The sequence below is a fragment of the Pseudophryne corroboree genome, chromosome 11 (assembly GCF_028390025.1).
Source record: "Pseudophryne corroboree isolate aPseCor3 chromosome 11, aPseCor3.hap2, whole genome shotgun sequence".
In the NCBI taxonomy this organism is placed as follows: domain Eukaryota; kingdom Metazoa; phylum Chordata; class Amphibia; order Anura; family Myobatrachidae; genus Pseudophryne; species Pseudophryne corroboree.
In genome coordinates this window covers 344,815,710-344,834,061 of record NC_086454.1, presented here as the reverse complement: position 1 = coordinate 344,834,061, position 18,352 = coordinate 344,815,710, and the positions used below count along the sequence as shown (strand labels likewise).

The 18,352-nt window shown below is 51.2% G+C and overlaps 1 protein-coding gene across 1 annotated transcript in view; it reads left to right on the top strand.

Moving 5' to 3' along the window:
- The window catches only part of CDK10 (cyclin dependent kinase 10), a 46,805-nt gene that overhangs the window by 11,589 nt on the left and 16,864 nt on the right, over window positions 1–18,352 (top strand). Inside the window, exons 3-5 of the mRNA XM_063945950.1 lie at window positions 9,082–9,153; window positions 9,915–10,017; window positions 10,145–10,226. Coding sequence (XP_063802020.1) covers window positions 9,082–9,153; window positions 9,915–10,017; window positions 10,145–10,226 — 257 coding nt within the window. The remainder of the gene's footprint in view (window positions 1–9,081; window positions 9,154–9,914; window positions 10,018–10,144; window positions 10,227–18,352) is intronic.

Sequence of the window (18,352 nt, the reverse complement as noted above, 5' to 3'; positions counted from 1 at the left end):
TGCATGACTGAGGCAATGAAAGAGGTGTTACACATTTCTGATATAAATACAGGTACCACTAAAAAGGGTATTATGTTTGGGGAGAAAAAACTACCCGTAGTTTTTCCCCCATCAGATGAATTAAATGAAGTGTGTGAAGAAGCGTGGGCTTTCCCTGATAAAAAATTGGTAATTCCTAAGAAGGTACTAATGGCGTTCCCTTTCCCGCCAGAGAATAGGTCACGTTGGGAAACACCTCCTAGGGTGGATAAAGCGCTCACACGTTTGTCTAAAAAGGTGGCACTACCGTCTCCGGATACGGCCGCCCTCAAGGAACCTGCTGATAGAAAGCAGGAGGCGATCCTGAAGTCTGTATATACACACTCAGGCATTATACTTAGGCCAGCTATTGCGTCAGCTTGGATGTGCAGTGCTGCCGCTGCGTGGTCAGATAAACTGTCAGAAAATATTGACACATTAGACAGAGACACGATCCTGTTAACCATAGACCATATAAAAGACTCAGTCTTATATATGAGAGATGCACAGAGGGAAATCTGCCGACTGGCATCTAAAGTTAGTGCATTGTCCATTTCTGCTAGGAGAGGCTTATGGACTCGCCAGTGGACAGGAGATGCAGATTCTAAAAGGCACATGGAAGTGTTGCCATATAAGGGTGAGGAATTATTTGGGGATGGTCTCTCGGACCTAGTTTCCACAGCAACGTCTGGGAAGTCAGCATTTTTACCCCATGTCCCCTCACAGCCTAAGAAGGCGCCGTTTTATCAGGTTCAGTCCTTTCGGACCCAGAAAAACAGGCGTGGAAAAGGCGGGTCTTTTCTATCCAGAGGCAGAGGTAGGGGAAAAAGGCTGCAACAAACAGCAGGTTCCCAGGAGCAAAAGTCCTCCCCCGCTTTTTCTGCCAAGTCCGCCGCATGACGGTGGGGCTCCACAGGCGGAGCCTGGTACGGTGGGGGGCCGCCTCAAGAATTTCAGCGATCAGTGGGCTCGCTCACAGGTGGATCCCTGGATCCTTCAAATAGTATCTCAGGGGTACAAACTGGAATTCGAGGCGTCTCCACCCCACCGGTTCCTAAAATCTGCCTTGCCGATTGCTCCCTCAGACAGGGAAGCGGTGCTAGCGGCAATTCACAAGCTGTATTCCCAGCAGGTGATAATCAAGGTACCCCTACTTCAACAAGGCCGGGGTTACTATTCCACACTATTTGTGGTACCGAAACCGGACGGTTCGGTGAGACCCATTTTAAATTTGAAATCCTTGAACACATACATGAAAAAATTCAAGTTCAAGATGGAATCGCTCAGGGCGGTTATTGCGAGCCTGGAAGAGGGGGATTACATGGTATCCCTGGACATCAAGGATGCTTACTTGCATGTCCCCATTTACCATCCTCACCAGGAGTACCTCAGATTTGTGGTACAGGATTGCCATTACCAATTCCAGACGCTGCCGTTTGGACTGTCCACGGCACCGAGGGTATTTACCAAGGTTATGGCGGAAATGATGATACTCCTTCGAAAAAAGGGAGTTTTAATTATCCCGTACTTGGACGATCTCCTAATAAAAGCGAGGTCCAAGGAACAGTTGTTGGTGGGAGTAGCACTATCTCAGGAGGTGCTGCACTAGCACGGCTGGATTCTGAATATCCCAAAGTCACAGCTGGTTCCGACGACACGGCTACTGTTCCTGGGTATGATTCTGGATACAGTCCAGAAAAAAGTGTTTCTCCCGGAGGAGAAAGCCAGGGAGTTGTCATCTCTAGTCAGAGACCTCCTGAAACCAAAACAGGTATCAGTGCATCGCTGCACGCGGGTCCTGGGAAAGATGGTGGTTTCTTACGAAGCAATTCCCATCGGCAGGTTCCATGCCAGAATCTTTCAGTGGGACCTGTTGGACCAGTGGTCCGGATCGCATCTTCAGATGCATCGCTTAATAACCCTGTCTCCAAGAACCAGGGTGTCTCTACTGTGGTGGCTGCAGAGTGCCCATCTTCTAGAGGGCCGCAGGTTCGGCATACAGGACTGGGTCCTGGTGACCACGGATGCCAGCCTTCGAGGCTGGGGGGCAGTCACACAGGGAAGAAATTTCCAAGGACTTTGGTCAAGTCAGGAGACTTCCCTTCACATAAATATTCTGGAACTAAGTGCCATCTACAATGCCCTAAGTCAAGCAAAATCCCTGCTCCTACACCAGCCGGTGCTGATCCAGTCAGACAACATCACGGCAGTCGCCCATGTAAATCGACAGGGCGGCACAAGAAGCAGGATGGCGATGGCAGAAGCCACAAGAATCCTCCGATGGGCGGAGAATCATGTACTAGCACTGTCAGCAGTGTTCATTCCGGGAGTGGACAACTGGGAAGCAGACTTCCTCAGCAGACACGACCTCCACCCGGGAGAGTGGGGACTTCATCCAGAAGTCTTCCAGATGCTGGTAAACCGTTGGGAAAAACCACAGGTGGACATGATGGCGTCCCGCCGCAACAAAAAGTTAAAAAGATATTGCGCCAGGTCAAGGGACCCTCAGGCGGTAGCTGTGGACGCTCTAGTGACACCGTGGGTGTACCAGTCGGTTTATGTGTTCCCTCCTCTGCCTCTCATACCAAAGGTATTGAGAATAATACGAAAGCGAGGAGTAAACACAATTCTCGTGGTTCCGGATTGGCCAAGACGAGCGTGGTACCCGGAACTTCAAGAGATGCTCTCAGAGGACCCGTGGCCTCTACCTCTCAGAGGACCCGTGGCCTCTACCGCTCAGACAGGACCTGCTACAGCAGGGGCCCTGTCTGTTCCAAGACTTACCGCGGCTGCGTTTGACGGCATGGCGGTTGAACACCGGATCCTAAAGGAAAAGGGTATTCCGGAAGAAGTCATTCCTACGCTTATTAAGGCCAGGAAAGATGTTACGGCAAAGCATTATCACCGCATATGGCGGAAATATGTTGCATGGTGCGAGGCCAAAAAGGCCCCAACAGAGGAATTTCAACTAGGTCGATTTCTGCATTTCCTGCAAGCAGGAGTGAATATGGGCCTAAAACTAGGCTCCATTAAAGTACAGATCTCGGCTCTGTCGATTTTCTTTCAAAAAGAACTAGCTTCAGTACCTGAAGTTCAGACATTTGTGAAAGGAGTGCTGCATATTCAGCCCCCGTTTGTGCCTCCTGTGGCACCTTGGGATCTCAACGTGGTGTTGAGTTTCTTAAAATCACATTGGTTTGAGCCACTAAAAACCGTGGATCTGAAATATCTCACGTGGAAAGTGGTCATGTTATTGGCCTTGGCTTCAGCCAGGCGAGTGTCAGAATTGGCGGCTTTATCTTGTAAAAGCCCTTATCTGATTTTCCATATGGATAGGGCAGAATTGAGGACTCGTACCCAATTTCTCCCTAAGGTGGTGTCAGCGTTTCACCTGAACCAGCCTATTGTGGTGCCTGCGGCTACTAGGGATTTGGAGGACTCCAAGTTGCTAGACGTTGTCAGGGCCCTGAAAATATATGTTTCCAGGACGGCTGGAGTCAGAAAATCTGACTCGCTGTTTATCCTGTATGCACCCAACAAGCTGGGTGCTCCTGCTTCTAAGCAGTCTATTGCTCGCTGGATTTGTAGTACAATTCAGCTTGCACATTCTGTGGCAGGACTGCCACAGCCAAAATCTGTAAATGCCCATTCCACAAGGAAGGTGGGCTCATCTTGGGCGGCTGCCCGAGGGGTCTCGGCTTTACAACTTTGCCGAGCAGCTACTTGGTCAGGGGCAAACACGTTTGCAAAATTCTCCAAATTTGATACCCTGGCTGAGGAGGACCTGGAGTTCTCTCATTCGGTGCTGCAGAGTCATCCGCACTCTCCCGCCCGTTTGGGAGCTTTGGTATAATCCCCATGGTCCTTACGGAGTTCCCAGCATCCACTAGGACGTCAGAGAAAATAAGAATTTACTCACCGGTAATTCTATTTCTCGTAGTCCGTAGTGGATGCTGGGCGCCCATCCCAAGTGCGGATTGTCTGCAATACTTGTAAATAGTTATTGTTAACTAAAGGGTTATTGTTGAGCCATCTGTTGAGAGGCTCAGTTGTTTTCATACTGTCAAACTGGATATAGTATCACGAGTTGTACGGTGTGATTGGTGTGGCTGGTAAGAGTCTTACCCGGGATTCTAAATCCTTCCTTATTATGTCAGCTCATCCGGGCACAGTGTCCTAACTGAGGCTTGGAGGAGGGTCATAGTGGGAGGAGCCAGTGCACACCAGGTAGTCATAAATCTTTCTAGAGTGCCCAGCCTCCTTCGGAGCCCGCTATTCCCCATGGTCCTTACGGAGTTCCCAGCATCCACTACGGACTACGAGAAAGAGAATTACCGGTGAGTAAATTCTTATTTTTCCCTCCACCTCAGGTCTGATTTAACCTGAAAAGAAATTTCAGATTCCCAAAAGGAATTCAGGCAGCTTACCTTTTTCCCCAAAAAGTGTGAGTCACCCCGCATTTTAGACAGGACCCTGTCATAAAAGAGAAAAGGTGTTCCTCCCTGCGCCTGGAATGGTTTCACTTAAGGAGCCGACAGACCGCAAGTGAGTGAGGTGATTTATTGATGTGGCCAATGGGACACTACTCAGGCCTACCATTGTCTGTGCGTGGGTAAGTAGTGCTATTGAAAAGTGGTCAGAAAACTGGTCATTAGACATTGACACAATAGATGGAGACGAGATACTCCTAACGTTAGGTCATATCAAAGACGCTGCTGCGTACGTACTAGAATCCATGAAATATATTGGTTTTCTTGGGATCAAGAACCGCTACCATGGCAGTATCGGCTCGGAGGGCGTTGTGGATTCGCCAGTGGAATGCTGATGTAGATTCCAAAATAAAATATGGAGGCTCTCCCGTATAAAGGTGAGGCCTTGTTTGGTGATGGACTGGATGTGTTAGTCTCGGCGGCTACCGCAGGTAAGTCGACATTCTTGCCTTAGGCTCCTACACCGGCGAAAAAGACACATCACTCTCACATACAGTCCTTTCGGCCCAACAAATACAAAAAGGCCAAAGGTCTCCCCTTTTTTTGCAGGTAGGGGAAGGGGAAAAGGAAAGAAATCCGCAGCGTCTCCTGGATCGCAGGAGCAGAAGTCCACCCCTGCTTCTGCCAAATCTGCAGCATAATGCTGGGGCTCCCTTGCGGGAGTCCGCTCGGGTGGGAGCACGTCTGAAACTTTTCAGCCAAATCTGGATTCAATCTGGCCTGGACCAATGGGTCATACAAATAGTGTCCCATGGGTACAAACTAGAGTTTCAAGACGTCCCACCATGCCGATTTTTCAAATCGACCTTGCCAGCTTCTCTTCCGGGAAGAGAGGCAGTAACAACGGTAATTCAAAAATTATGTCAGGAACAGGTCATTGTCCTGGTACCCTTGGCACAGTAAGGAGAAGGTTTTTTTTATTCAAGCCTCTTCGTAGTTCCGAAGCCGGACGGCTCAGTCAGACCGATTTTAAACCTGAAAAATCTGAATCTCTACCAGAAAAGGTTCAAGTTCAAGATGGAATCCCTGAGGGTAGTGATTTCCAGTCTGGAAGAGGGGGACTTCATGGTGTCAGTAGACATAAAAGATGCTTACTTGCATGTTCCCATTTATCCTCCTCACCAAGCTTATCTGAGATTCGCAGTACAGGATTTCCATTACCAGTTTCAGACGTTGCCGTTCGGACTCTCCACGGCACTGAGGGTATTCAACAAGGTGATGGCGGAGATGATGGTCCTCCTTCGTTAAAAAGGAGTCAATATAATTCCTTATTTGGACGATCTCCTGATAAAAGCGAGATCCAGGGAACAGTTGGTGCAGAACATCACACTCTCCCTGTCAATACTCCAACAACACGGTTGGATCATAAATTTTCCAAAGTCGCAGTTGGAACCGACGACAAGATTGTCCTTTTTAGGGATGATTCTGGACACAGAAGTGCGGAGAGTATTTCTTCCAGTGGAAAAGGCTCTGGAAATCCAGAAAATGGTCAAACAAATATTGAAACCAACAAGCGTGTCGATCCATCAATGCATTCGGTTGTTGGGGAAAATGGTAGCGGCCTACGAGGCCATACAGTTTGGCCGATTTCATGCCAGAGTATTCCAGTGGGACCTGTTGAACAAGTGGTCCGGATGCCACCTACCCATACACCGGAAAATAATCCTGTCCCCCAAAGCCAGGATTTCGCTCCTGTGGTGGCTACACAGTTCTCACCTACTAGAGGGACGCAGGTTTGGGATTCACGACTGGGTCCTAATAACCACGGATGCAAGCCTCCGAGGCTGGAGAGCTGTCACACAGGGGGAAAGCTTCCAAGGAAAATGGTCAAGTCAGGAAGCCTGCCTTCACATAAATGTTCTGGAATTGAGAGCCATTTACAACGCCTTCTACAAGCGGTACATCTTCTTCAAGATCCCGTGCAGATCCAGTCGGACAATGTAACAGCAGTCGCGTACATAAACAGTCAAGGCGGAACGAAAAGCAGAGCGGCAATGGCAGAGGTGACAAGGATTCTCCTCTGGGCAGAAAGACATGTTAGAGCTCTGTCAGCAATTTTCATTCCGGGGGTGGACAACTGGGAAGAAGACTTCCTCAGCAGACACGATCTCCATCCAGGAGAGTGGGGCCTCCACCAAGAAGTCTTCACAGAGGTGACGAGTCTTTGGGAAGTTCCTCAAGTAGACATGATGGCATCTCGTCTAAACGAGAAGCTTCAGAGATATTGTTCTAGGTCGAGAGACCCTCAAGCAATAGCAGTGGATACACTGGTGACCCAGTGGGTGTTTCGGTCCGTATATGTTTTCCCTCCACTTCCACTGATTCCAAAAGTTCTCAAAATAATAATAAGAACAAGAGTTTGAGCAATCTTCATTGCCCCAGACTGGCCAAGGAGGGCTTGGTATCCAGATCTTCAGGAGTTGCTCATAGAAGATCCTCATCCTCTTCCTCCTCGAGAGGACCTACTACAGCAGGGGCCGTGTATGTATCAAGACTTACCGCGGCTACGTTTGACGGCATGGCTGTTGAGCGTCGGATCCTAGCCCGAAAGGGTATTCCCAAGGAAGTCATCCCCACTCTTATTCAGGCCAGGAAAGGAGTAACGTCTAAACATTACCACCGTATTTGGAGAAAATATGTGTCTTGGTGTGAATCCAAGAAGGCTCCTACGGAAGAGTTTGAGTTGGGACGTTTTCTCCATTTTCTGCAGGCTGGTGTGGATGCGGGCCTTAGATTGGGGTCAATCAAGGTCCAGATTTCGGCCTTATAAGTTTTCTTTCAAAAACAATTGGCCTCCTTTCCAGAAGTTCAGACGTTCGTGAAAGGGGTTCTGCACATCCAGCCTCCATTTGTGCCTCCAGTGGCACCATGGGACCTTAATGTGGTGTTGCAGTTCCTTCAATCGGGTTGGTTTGAGCCTCTACAAGAAATAGAGTTGAAGTTTCTCACTTGGAAAGTGGTGATGCTTTTGGCGTTGGCATCCGCAAGGCGGGTGTTTGAATTGGGGGCCTTGTCCCACAAGAGCGCTTACCTGATCTTCCATGAAGATAGGGCAGAGTTGAGAACTCGTCAACATTTTCTTCCAAAGGTGGTTTCCTCTTTCCACATAAACCAACCTATTGTGGTGCCAGTTGCTACTGACACGTTTGCTGAGTCAAAGTCTCTAGATGTGGTTAGAGCTTTGAAGATTTATGTCGCTAGAACAGCTCGAATACGGAAAACAGAGGTTTTGTTTGTCATGTATGCTCCCAACAAGATTGGGTGTCCTGCTTCCAAGCAGACTATTGCGCGCTGGATCAGAGGTACGATTCAGCAAGCTCATTCTACGGCTGGATTGCCGTTACCGATGTCGGGGAAGGCCTATTCTACTAGGAAGGTGGGCTCCTCCTGGGCGGCTGCCTGGGGGGGGTCTCGGCATTACAACTTTGCCGAGCAGCTACTTGGTCAGGGTCAAACACATTTGCAAATTTCTACAAGTTTGACACCTTGGCCGATGAGGACCTCAAGTTCGGTCAATCGGTGCTGCAGGGTCATCCGCACTCTCCCGCCCATACTGGAGCTTTGGTATAAACCCCATGGTCATGAAGTGGACCCCAGCATCCTCTAGGACGTATGAGAAAATAGGATTTTGATAACCTACCGGTAAATCCTTTTCTCATAGTCCGTAGAGGATGCTGGGCGCCCGTCCCAGTGCGTACTTTACCTGCAGTTTAGTTATTACAGTTACACAAGTTGTGTTATCTTGGTTCAGCATGTTGCTGCAATTAGTTCATGCCTGTTGGCGTGTGTTATGTTGAATGCCATGTGTGCGGCATGGTTGAAGGTGTGAGTTGGTAGATATCTCGCCACTAGTTAAGTAATTCCTTTCCTCGAAATGTCAGTCTCCCTGGGCACAGTTCCTACAACTGTCTGGAGGAGGCGCATAGAGGGAGGAGCCAGTTCACACCCAGTGAAAAGTCTTTAGGGTGCCCATGTCTCCTGCGGATCCCGTCTATACCCCATGGTCATGAAGTGGACCCCAGCATCCCCTACGGACTAGGAGAAAAGGATTTACCGGTAGGTTATCAAAATCCTATTATTTGCTGGTAGGTGTCAGCAGAAGGGTTACTGTGGCACAAATCACAGAAAATATTAATGATAGTGATAGGCGCAATTAGTCACAACACACAGCGCATTGAACTGTATTGCATAGCCGCAGGCTAGAGTGCTTAAACTAGCCCCTGGCCCATGTCTAAAGCACCTACAGCGGGTACATAAGCTTTGGAACTGGACTCTGGAGCACTGGAAGAAGGTTGCTTGGTCCGATGAATCCTGGGTTGTTGTTTTTTTCCATGGGGTGACGCAAGCCAGCCGCCGCAGCTCCAGAGGCCAGGAAATCTCCGTCTTCCGCTGGAGATCCTGGCCTGGTTTTGGTAAACGGACAGAAAATCCGCAGAGTGGTAAAAGTCGCTGTCATTATGTTGCTTTCTGCTAAGTAATGCGAGTACTCCCATTGCTGCTGATTGTGGAGGACTATGCCTTGTGTTATGTGGTTCCCCAGAACTCGATACTCACAGCTGTGTTCTGATTACAGACCGGGCCAGAGACAGCAGGAACAATGAGATTGTGGCACTGAAGAAAGTGAGAATGGACAAAGAAAAGGATGGTGAGTAAGCCGGTAGATCGTATTCATGTCTGTACACACATGCCTCCGCAGCTGCGAATTTCCAGGCTACGCAATTGCTAATCGACGCAAATGAAGTTGCTGCCCTGGAAAGAATATAAACGCCCACCGGAGCCATCGTACAGTCCTAAGCAACTGCGTGCCCATACATATGCAGTAACGAGGAACCTCCAGTGAGCCTATGGTCACGCAGACTGGTAGCGGGAGTAGTCACCCTGGCGCCATGTTTCTCTGCGTACGTACTTGCAGCTGAAGGCAGATACAGGCCCTGACAACGGCCGTGACGCTCCTGTGTATTTGCCGCCACTCCCCGTTACTTCCCCCCCAAACGGTTCCTTCCTGTCAATCACTCTGCGTTAAAAATCGCACTAGTAGCAGCATAGCGGAGGTACCTTGGTGCGTGCGCCGTGCGATCGCAGTGCATGCGCAGTCTGCCGAAAATCGCTCATCTCCAAGCGCTGGAGCAGGACATATGCGCGGTGACATTGCCAACCCGCCAATAAACTGGGTTCATCCGCAGAAGGGGTCTCAGCCGGGTGGCATCCGGTTTGGACCAGTGTACAAAATCCCGGGCGCGACCCGGCTTTTCTAATCTGAAAGGGGTATTAGTGCGCGATAAAGACGCAGGCCGCTCATCCACAGCGGCAGAGCTGAGGTCTGACGGAACCCAGGGTTGGCGGGTAGTGCTGTGCAGTGTAACCCGCTGTGGAATTATTCATCCACACCTCCTTATCACCCCCCAGGGATCCCGATCAGCAGCCTCCGAGAGATCACCCTGCTTCTAAAGCTAAGACACCCCAACATCGTGGAGCTAAAGGAAGTGGTTGTCGGGCATCATTTGGAGAGGTGAGATTGACCCTTTCTCTGCCGGGAAAGACTTAATACATCACGTTGCAGACGTGGCGCGGTCACAGTGTCTCGCCCCGCCGCTGGGTGTGGCGATGTCGCTGACCCCATTTCTCTGTTTTCGCAGCATCTTCTTGGTCATGGGTTACTGTGAGCAGGATCTGGCCAGTCTACTTGAAAACATGCAGACCCCATTCTCCGAAGCCCAGGTATTATAGGGGGATGATGGAGTTAGGGTCACATACAGTGTGACTGCGCAACACGTAACGTTCCTTAGCTCTGCTAGATTAGTTATGGATAATGGGGATAATTCAGGTTGCATCACAAAATCGTGATCCAACCGGAATTAGTACAATCGCCCCGTGGGCGCATGCGTCCGCACTTTCTGCGGGAGAGCTGCAGAAAATGCGATCGCCTCTACCTGTCAATCGGGCAGAGGCGGTCGGGGGGGGGGGGGGGGGGGGGGGGGGCAACGCTTCGTTTCCAGGGCGGATATGGGGCGGTGCGCCGCAAACGGGGGTGGAGGGGCGGTGCGGCACAAACAGGGGCGTGTCGGGGACATGATAGTGGCAGCTGCGTGACGTCATACGCTGCCACTGCGATCGAGAACATGGTGGCTAAGCTGCGCCGGCAGGAGCCATCCTCAGTTTCTGCTAACAAGCTGAAATTGCGATGCGTTTGTAATTTCTGCTTGTTGAACGGGGGGAGCGACGGTCAGCATGGGGGGATGGGCCGCCCCCAGCAGGCTAATTAGCAGAATTTACAATCCTTACTGAATTGGGCCCAATGTCCTGTAGCATGGATAATGACTGATCCATACAGCACCAGGGGCATATTTACTAAAGTGCAGGTTTACAGAAGTCGAGATGTTGCCCATAGCAACCAATCCTCAACCAATCCTCTTCTAGAAGGTGCTAGATAAATAAGTAAAATGTGATTGGCTGCTATGGGCAACTTCTCCACTTCTATAAACCCGCATGTGACCGGATGGTCCCGTACGACAGCCCTCACCGCTTCGCGTCCCGCCCCCAGTCACAGAATGGAGATTTAGGTCACACAGGATCTGGCCAATTAGGGGATTCCCGCTTACCGTCAGTAACTGCCTGTTACTGACTCCACCCACTGCGCAGTGAGCAGGTACTACGCTGCCACCACCAGACTCCTACCCTGCAGTGGCGTCTGGAACCATGGTTCTGCTGTATGCGTCGACACACTGTCTTACCACACCTGTGTGTTGTTGACGATATCCCCACTAGTCGCTTGACTAGGCCTCTACCGGTAGCTGGAGGCGGAGCTTGAAGACGCTGGGTGTACCCTGGAGAGCCAGAAAACGGAGCTAGGTTTGGCCTAGCCCTGCAGGTTACAAGATGAAGCGGTCGTCTTGAGGCAGAAGATGTTTATTTGCCCAAATAGTTCTGAAAAGAACTCAGCAATACAGCAGATGTTACAGCAGAAAGTAGTTGGTATAATACAATTTTCATGGGGCAGCTGCCCTCCTTTTATCCTACTCCAATACACAATACCACAGGGGGTAAGTCCGTCCTTTGGTTTACAACCAATCAATGTTTACCCATGGGCTGTGCATGCCTTGGTCACATGCACAGCTGCCATTGTCCTCTATGGACAGTGGGGAGTGGTCACTCTCCTTTGAACGTCCCATCCTGGAGGATCGGTATACGCCCACAGTGAAGTTCAGTCTAGGCTGGGGGACGTTTTCCCGCCTAAACTTACTTCCAGGAATCTGCCTGGGATCCAGCTCAGCATCTGCAGCATGAATTTGGGCTCCAGAGCTGGGCAGCCTAGATCCCCGGTCAGGGTTTCCTGCTCACCAGAGGTGATCCCTGTGGAGCTCCAGAAAACCACTGAGCTTGTTGGAAAGCTGAGCTTTTCCTCTCTCTTCCCATGACACTTCTATTGGGAAGGCTGGAGGAGAAGGCATTCCATTTTGGGGGAAAAGGTCTGGAGGAATCCAACAGCCTGCACAGCCATGGATTCCCCCCTCCTGGGACACACAACCAAGTAAGTGCATTTCACCTTAAAAATACATTTAAATACACTGACTGACTGCTACGGCTCTCCTCAGTGCAGGAGGTATGGGGGCTGACTTCCCCCATTCTCTAACCTGCCTGTGCAACGCCAGCGACTGGGGTCAAGGAAACTTGCTCTCCCTGTCCCCCCAGTGCGGCACTCACTTAGTGGCCTCGCCGCAGTCCGCTGGAGGTTAACCTTTGCTGCAGCGCACCCCCGTCCTGCAGCCGGGCAGCCCGGAGTGCTTGTCTCGGCCACCGTCGCTTTGTGTTTCCGTAGCGCCGAGGCACCAGGAGCCTAACTCCCGGACCCCAACACCCTACACACTCCTTCGCCGTATAGGGGGCCGGCTAGCCTGATCCCTTGTGTGCGGCGTGTACCTCTGGCCTCGCCGCAGCATCCGGCGGTGATCCGGGCTGCGGCGCATCCCCCTCCTAAAGCCCGGCAGCTCGGGAAACCCGCTGCGGCTCCCTGACTCCGGGCAACGCTGATGCTGGGGGCGCCGGGAGGGGAGCTCCCGGTCCCCAGCCGCTGACCTTCAGAACCCTTCTTGCCGCCGACACAGCACACAGGAGCCGGAGGTCCCGGACTCCCAGCCGCCGCGTCGGGTGGCCAGCAACCTTCTTCACCTGCCGCACAGGGGGACGGACAACCTGGTCCCCCCGGCGGGCAGTGCAGCGGCTCTCCCTTCTCCTCCGGCGCACACACTCAGACCAGCTCGCCGGGGGGGGGGGACTAACTCACTCTGCCGCAGTCGCTGGAGAGGTCCGGGACCGCGGCAGAAACATCACAGATAAAATAATTTTTTTCCCATGCACGGCGCTTAGCGCCCATAACATTTCAAATATGGCGCCCAGCGCCAGTGTTCATTCAAAAAGTGGCGCCAAGTGTCCATTGTCCCGAAAATGGCGCTGGGCACTTAAGGGTTAACCCCTTCAGTGCCGCGGCCGCCATTACACATGTGGCTAAGGGGTCTCTCCGTCCACACCGCACTTTAGTAAATATAGCCCCCCCCCCCCCCCCCCCCCCCCAGTGATGACAAAACGGCTGTCATATGTTAGGGAACTCGCGCATAGAATAACTGTGACACAGTATAGCTAGTACACACTGCCGATGGTGGCGAGTAATTCGTCCATATTTCTCCTCCGCACGGAGAGAAGGGTTGTAACGGATATGAAGCTGGCTCAGTGGCAGGAAAAGACTGTCTCACCATAGGTCAGGGGTGGGGAACCTGCGGACCTTCGGCTGTTGTTGAACTACACATTACAGCATGCCCTGCAACAGTTCTAGCATGGCCAAATTGCAAAACTGTCGCAGGGCATGCTGGTATGTGTAGTTCAACAACAGCTGGAGGGCCAAAGATTCCCAACCCATGACCTAGGTGATGTGAGCCGAAACAGGTTTCCGGTCTGCGATGATGCAATCCTACACGTATTCTCCCGGGTAGTTCACAGTCACCATGGCGCGTTTTCTCAGGGAACATTCCTGTTTCATCAGAGGCGTCTGAAATAGTGAGCTTTGGGGTCTAGTAAGTTTCTGAATATTTGGAGCCACTTTTATAGCATACTTTGTAGAAGCAGACTTGTATTTTCATTTTTTCTTTGACGTCCTAGTGGATGCTGGGAACTCCGTAAGGACCAAGGGGCGGATAGCGGCTCCGCAGGAGACTGGGCACAAAAGAAAAGCTTTAGGACTACCTGGTGTGCACTGGCTCCTCCCCCTATGACCCTCCTCCAAGCCTCAGTTAGATTTTTGTGCCCGACCGAGCTGGATGCAATCTAGGGGGCTCTCCTGAGCTTCTTAGAAAAAGTTAGTTTTAGGTTTTTTATTTTCAGTGAGACCTGCTGGCAACAGGCTCACTGCATCGAGGGACTAAGGGGAGAAGAAGCGAACCTGCCTGCTTGCAGCCAGCTTGGGCTTCTTAGGCTACTGGACACCATTAGCTCCAGAGGGACCGAACACAGGCCCAGCCTCGGAGTCCGGTCCCAGAGCCGCGCCGCCGGCCCCCTTACAGAGCCAGAAGCAAGAAGAGGTCCGGAAAATCGGCGGCAGAAGACATCAGTCTTCACCAAGGTAGCGCACAGCACTGCAGCTGTGCGCCATTGCTCCTCATGCACACCACACACTCCGGTCACTGAGGGTGCAGGGCGCTGGGGGGGGGGGGCGCCCTGAGCAGCAATATAAACACCTTGGCTGGCAAAAATACATCACATATAACCCCCAGGGCTATATGGATGTACATTAACCCCTGCCAGATTCCAGAAAAAAGCGGGAGAAAAGTCCGCCGAGAAGGGGGCGGAGCCTATCTCCTCAGCACACTGGCGCCATTTTCCCTCACAGCTCCGCTGGAAGGACGTCTCCCTGACTCTCCCCTGCAGTCCTGCACTACAGAAAAGGGTAAAACAAGAGAGGGGGGGGCACTAATTAGGCGCAGTATAATATAAACAGCAGCTATAAAGGGAAAAACACTGTATAGTGTTATCCCGGTATATATATAGCGCTCTGGTGTGTGCTGGCATACTCTCCCTCTGTCTCCCCAAAGGGCTAGTGGGGTCCTGTCCTCTATCAGAGCATTCCCTGTGTGTGTGCTGTGTGTCGGTACGGCCATGTCGACATGTATGAGGAGGAAAATGATGTGGAGGCGGAGCAATTGCCTGTAGTGGAGATGTCACCCCCTAGGGGGTCGACACCTGAGTGGATGGGCTTATGGAAGGAATTACGTGAAAGTGTCAGCTCTTTACAAAAGAAGTTTGATGACATGGGACAGCCGGCTGCTCAGCTTGTGCCTGTCCAGGCGTCTCAAAGACCATCAGGGGCTCTTAAACGCCCGCTATCGCAGATGGCAGATACAGACGCCGACACGGATACTGACTCCAGTGTCGACGATGAAGAGACGAATGTGACTTCCAGTAGGGCCACACGTTACATGATTGAGGCAATGAAAAATGTTTTACACATTTCTGATAGTACAAGTACCACTAAAAAGGGTATTATGTTTGGTGAGAAAAAACTGCCTGTAGTTTTTCCTGTATCCGAGGAATTAAATGAAGTGTGTGATGAGGCGTGGGTTTCTCCCGATAAAAAACTGATAATTCCTAAAAGGTTATTGGCATCATACCCTTTCCCGCCAGAGGATAGGGCACGTTGGGAAACACCCCCTAGGGTGGATAAAGCGCTCACACGCTTGTCAAAACAGGTGGCTCTACCCTCTCCTGAGACGGCCGCCCTTAAGGAACCTGCTGACAGAAAGCAGGAGAATATCCTAAAATGTATATACACTCACACGGGTGTTATACTGCGACCAGCAATCGCCTCAGCCTGGATGTGCAGTGCTGGGGTGGCTTGGTCGGATTCCCTGACTGAAAATATTGATACCCTGGATAGGGACAGTATATTACTGACTATAGAGCATTTAAAAGATGCATTTTTATATATGCGTGATGCACAGAGGGATATTTGCCGACTGGCATCAAGAGTAAGTGCGCTGTCCATATCCGCCAGAAGAGGGTTATGGACGCGGCAGTGGTCAGGTGATGCTGATTCTAAAAGGCATATGGAAGTATTGCCTTATAAAGGGGAGGAGTTATTTGGGGTAGGTCTATCAGACCTGGTGTCCACGGCAACTGCTGGGAAATCCACATTTTTACCCCAGGTAGCCTCTCAACATAAGAAGACGCCGTATTATCAGGCGCAGTCCTTTCGGCCCCATAAGGGCAAGCGGGCAAAAGGCTCCTCATTTCTGCCCCGTGGCAGAGGGAGAGGAAAAAGGCTGCAGCAAACAGCCAGTTCCCAGGAACAGAAGTCCTCTCCCGCTTCTGCCAAGTCCTCAGCATGACGCTGGGGCTATACAAGCGGACTCAGGCACGGTGGGGGCCCGTCTCAAGAATTTCAGCGCACAGTGGGCTCACTCACAAGTGGACCCCTGGATCCTTCAGGTAGTATCTCAGGGGTACAAATTGGAATTCGAGACGTCTCCCCCTCGCCGTTTCCTAAAGTCTGCCTTACCGACGTCTCCCTCCGACAGGGAGGCGGTATTGGAAGCCATTCACAAGCTGTATTCCCAGCAGGTGATAATCAAGGTACCCCTCCTGCAACAGGGAAAGGGGTATTATTCCACGCTGTTTGTGGTACCGAAGCCGGACGGCTCGGTGAGACCCATTTTAAATCTAAAATCTTTGAACACTTACATACAGAGGTTCAAATTCAAGATGGAGTCACTCAGAGCGGTGATCGCGAACCTGGAAGAAGGGGATTATATGGTGTCTCTGGACATCAAGGATGCTTACCTCCATGTCCCAATTTACCCTTCTCACCAAGGGTACCTCAGGTTTGTGGTACAGAACTGCCACTATCAGTTTCAGACGCTGCCGTTTGGGTTGTCCACGGCACCCCGGGTCTTTACCAAAGTAATGGCCGAAATGATGATACTCCTTCGAAGGAAAGGAGTTTTAATTATCCCTTACTTGGACGATCTCCTGATAAGGGCGAGATCCAGGGAACAGTTGGTAGTCGGAGTAGCACTATCTCAAGTAGTGCTGCGGCAGCACGGTTGGATTCTCAATATCCCAAAATCGCAGCTGATCCCGACGACACGTCTTCTATTCCTAGGGATGATTCTGGACACAGTCCAGAAAAAGGTGTTTCTCCCAGAAGAGAAAGCCAGGGAGTTATCCGAGCTAGTCAGGAACCTCCTAAAACCAGGCCAAGTATCAGTGCATCAATGCACAAGGGTCCTGGGAAAAATGGTGGCTTCCTACGAAGCAATCCCATTCGGCAGATTCCACGCAAGAACATTCCAGTGGGACCTGCTGGACAAATGGTCCGGATCGCATCTTCAGATGCATCAGCGGATAACCCTGTCCCCAAGGACAAGGGTGTCTCTCCTGTGGTGGTTGCAGAGTGCTCATCTTCTAGAGGGCCGCAGATTCGGCATTCAGGACTGGGTCCTGGTGACCACAGATGCCAGCCTGCGAGGCTGGGGAGCAGTCACACAGGGAAGAAATTTCCAGGGCTTGTGGTCAAGCCTGGAGACATCATTTCATATAAATATCCTGGAGCTAAGGGCCATTTACAATGCTCTAAGCCAAGCAAGACCTCTGCTTCAAGGTCAGCCGGTGCTGATCCAGTCGGACAACATCACGGCAGTCGCCCACGTAAACAGACAGGGCGGCACAAGAAGCAGGAGGGCAATGGCAGAAGCTGCAAGGATTCTTCGCTGGGCGGAAAATCATGTGATAGCACTGTCAGCAGTGTTCATTCCGGGAGTGGACAACTGGGAAGCAGACTTCCTCAGCAGGCACGACCTCCACCCGGGAGAGTGGGGACTTCACCCAGAAGTCTTCCACATGATTGTAAACCGTTGGGAAAAACCAAAGGTGGACATGATGGCGTCCCGCCTCAACAAAAAACTGGACAGGTATTGCGCCAGGTCAAGGGACCCTCAAGCAATAGCTGTGGACGCTCTGGTAACACCGTGGGTGTACCAGTCAGTGTATGTGTTCCCTCCTCTGCCTCTCATACCCAAGGTGCTGAGAATTATACGGCGGGGAGGAGTAAGAACCATTCTCGTGGCTCCGGATTGGCCAAGAAGGACTTGGTACCCGGAACTTCAAGAAATGCTCACAGAGGACCCGTGGCCTCTACCTCTGAGAAGGGACCTGCTCCAGCAGGGACCCTGTCTGTTCCAAGACTTACCGCGGCTGCGTTTGACGGCATGGCGGTTGAACGCCGGATCCTAAAGGAAAAAGGCATTCCAGAAGAAGTCATCCCTACTTTGATAAAAGCCAGAAAGGATGTAACCGCAAAGCATTATCACCGCATCTGGCGGAAATATGTTGCGTGGTGCGAGGCCAAAAAGGCCCCGATGGAGGAATTTCAACTGTGTCGATTCCTGCATTTTCTGCAAGCAGGAGTGTCTATGGGCCTAAAATTAGGATCCATTAAGGTCCAGATTTCGGCCCTGTCGATTTTCTTTCAAAGAGAACTGGCTTCAGTGCCTGAAGTCCAGACGTTTGTTAAGGGAGTGCTACATATGCAGCCTCCTTTTGTGCCTCCAGTGGCACCCTGGGATCTGAATGTTGTTTTGGGTTTCCTAAAATCACATTGGTTTGAACCACTCAACACTGTGGACTTAAAATATCTCACATGGAAAGTGGTCATGCTGTTGGCCCTGGCTTCGGCCAGGCGTGTGTCAGAATTGGCGGCTTTATCCTGTAAAAGCCCTTACCTGATTTTTCATACGGACAGGGCAGAATTGAGGACTCGTCCTCAATTTCTCCCTAAGGTGGTTTCAGCGTTTCACCTGAAC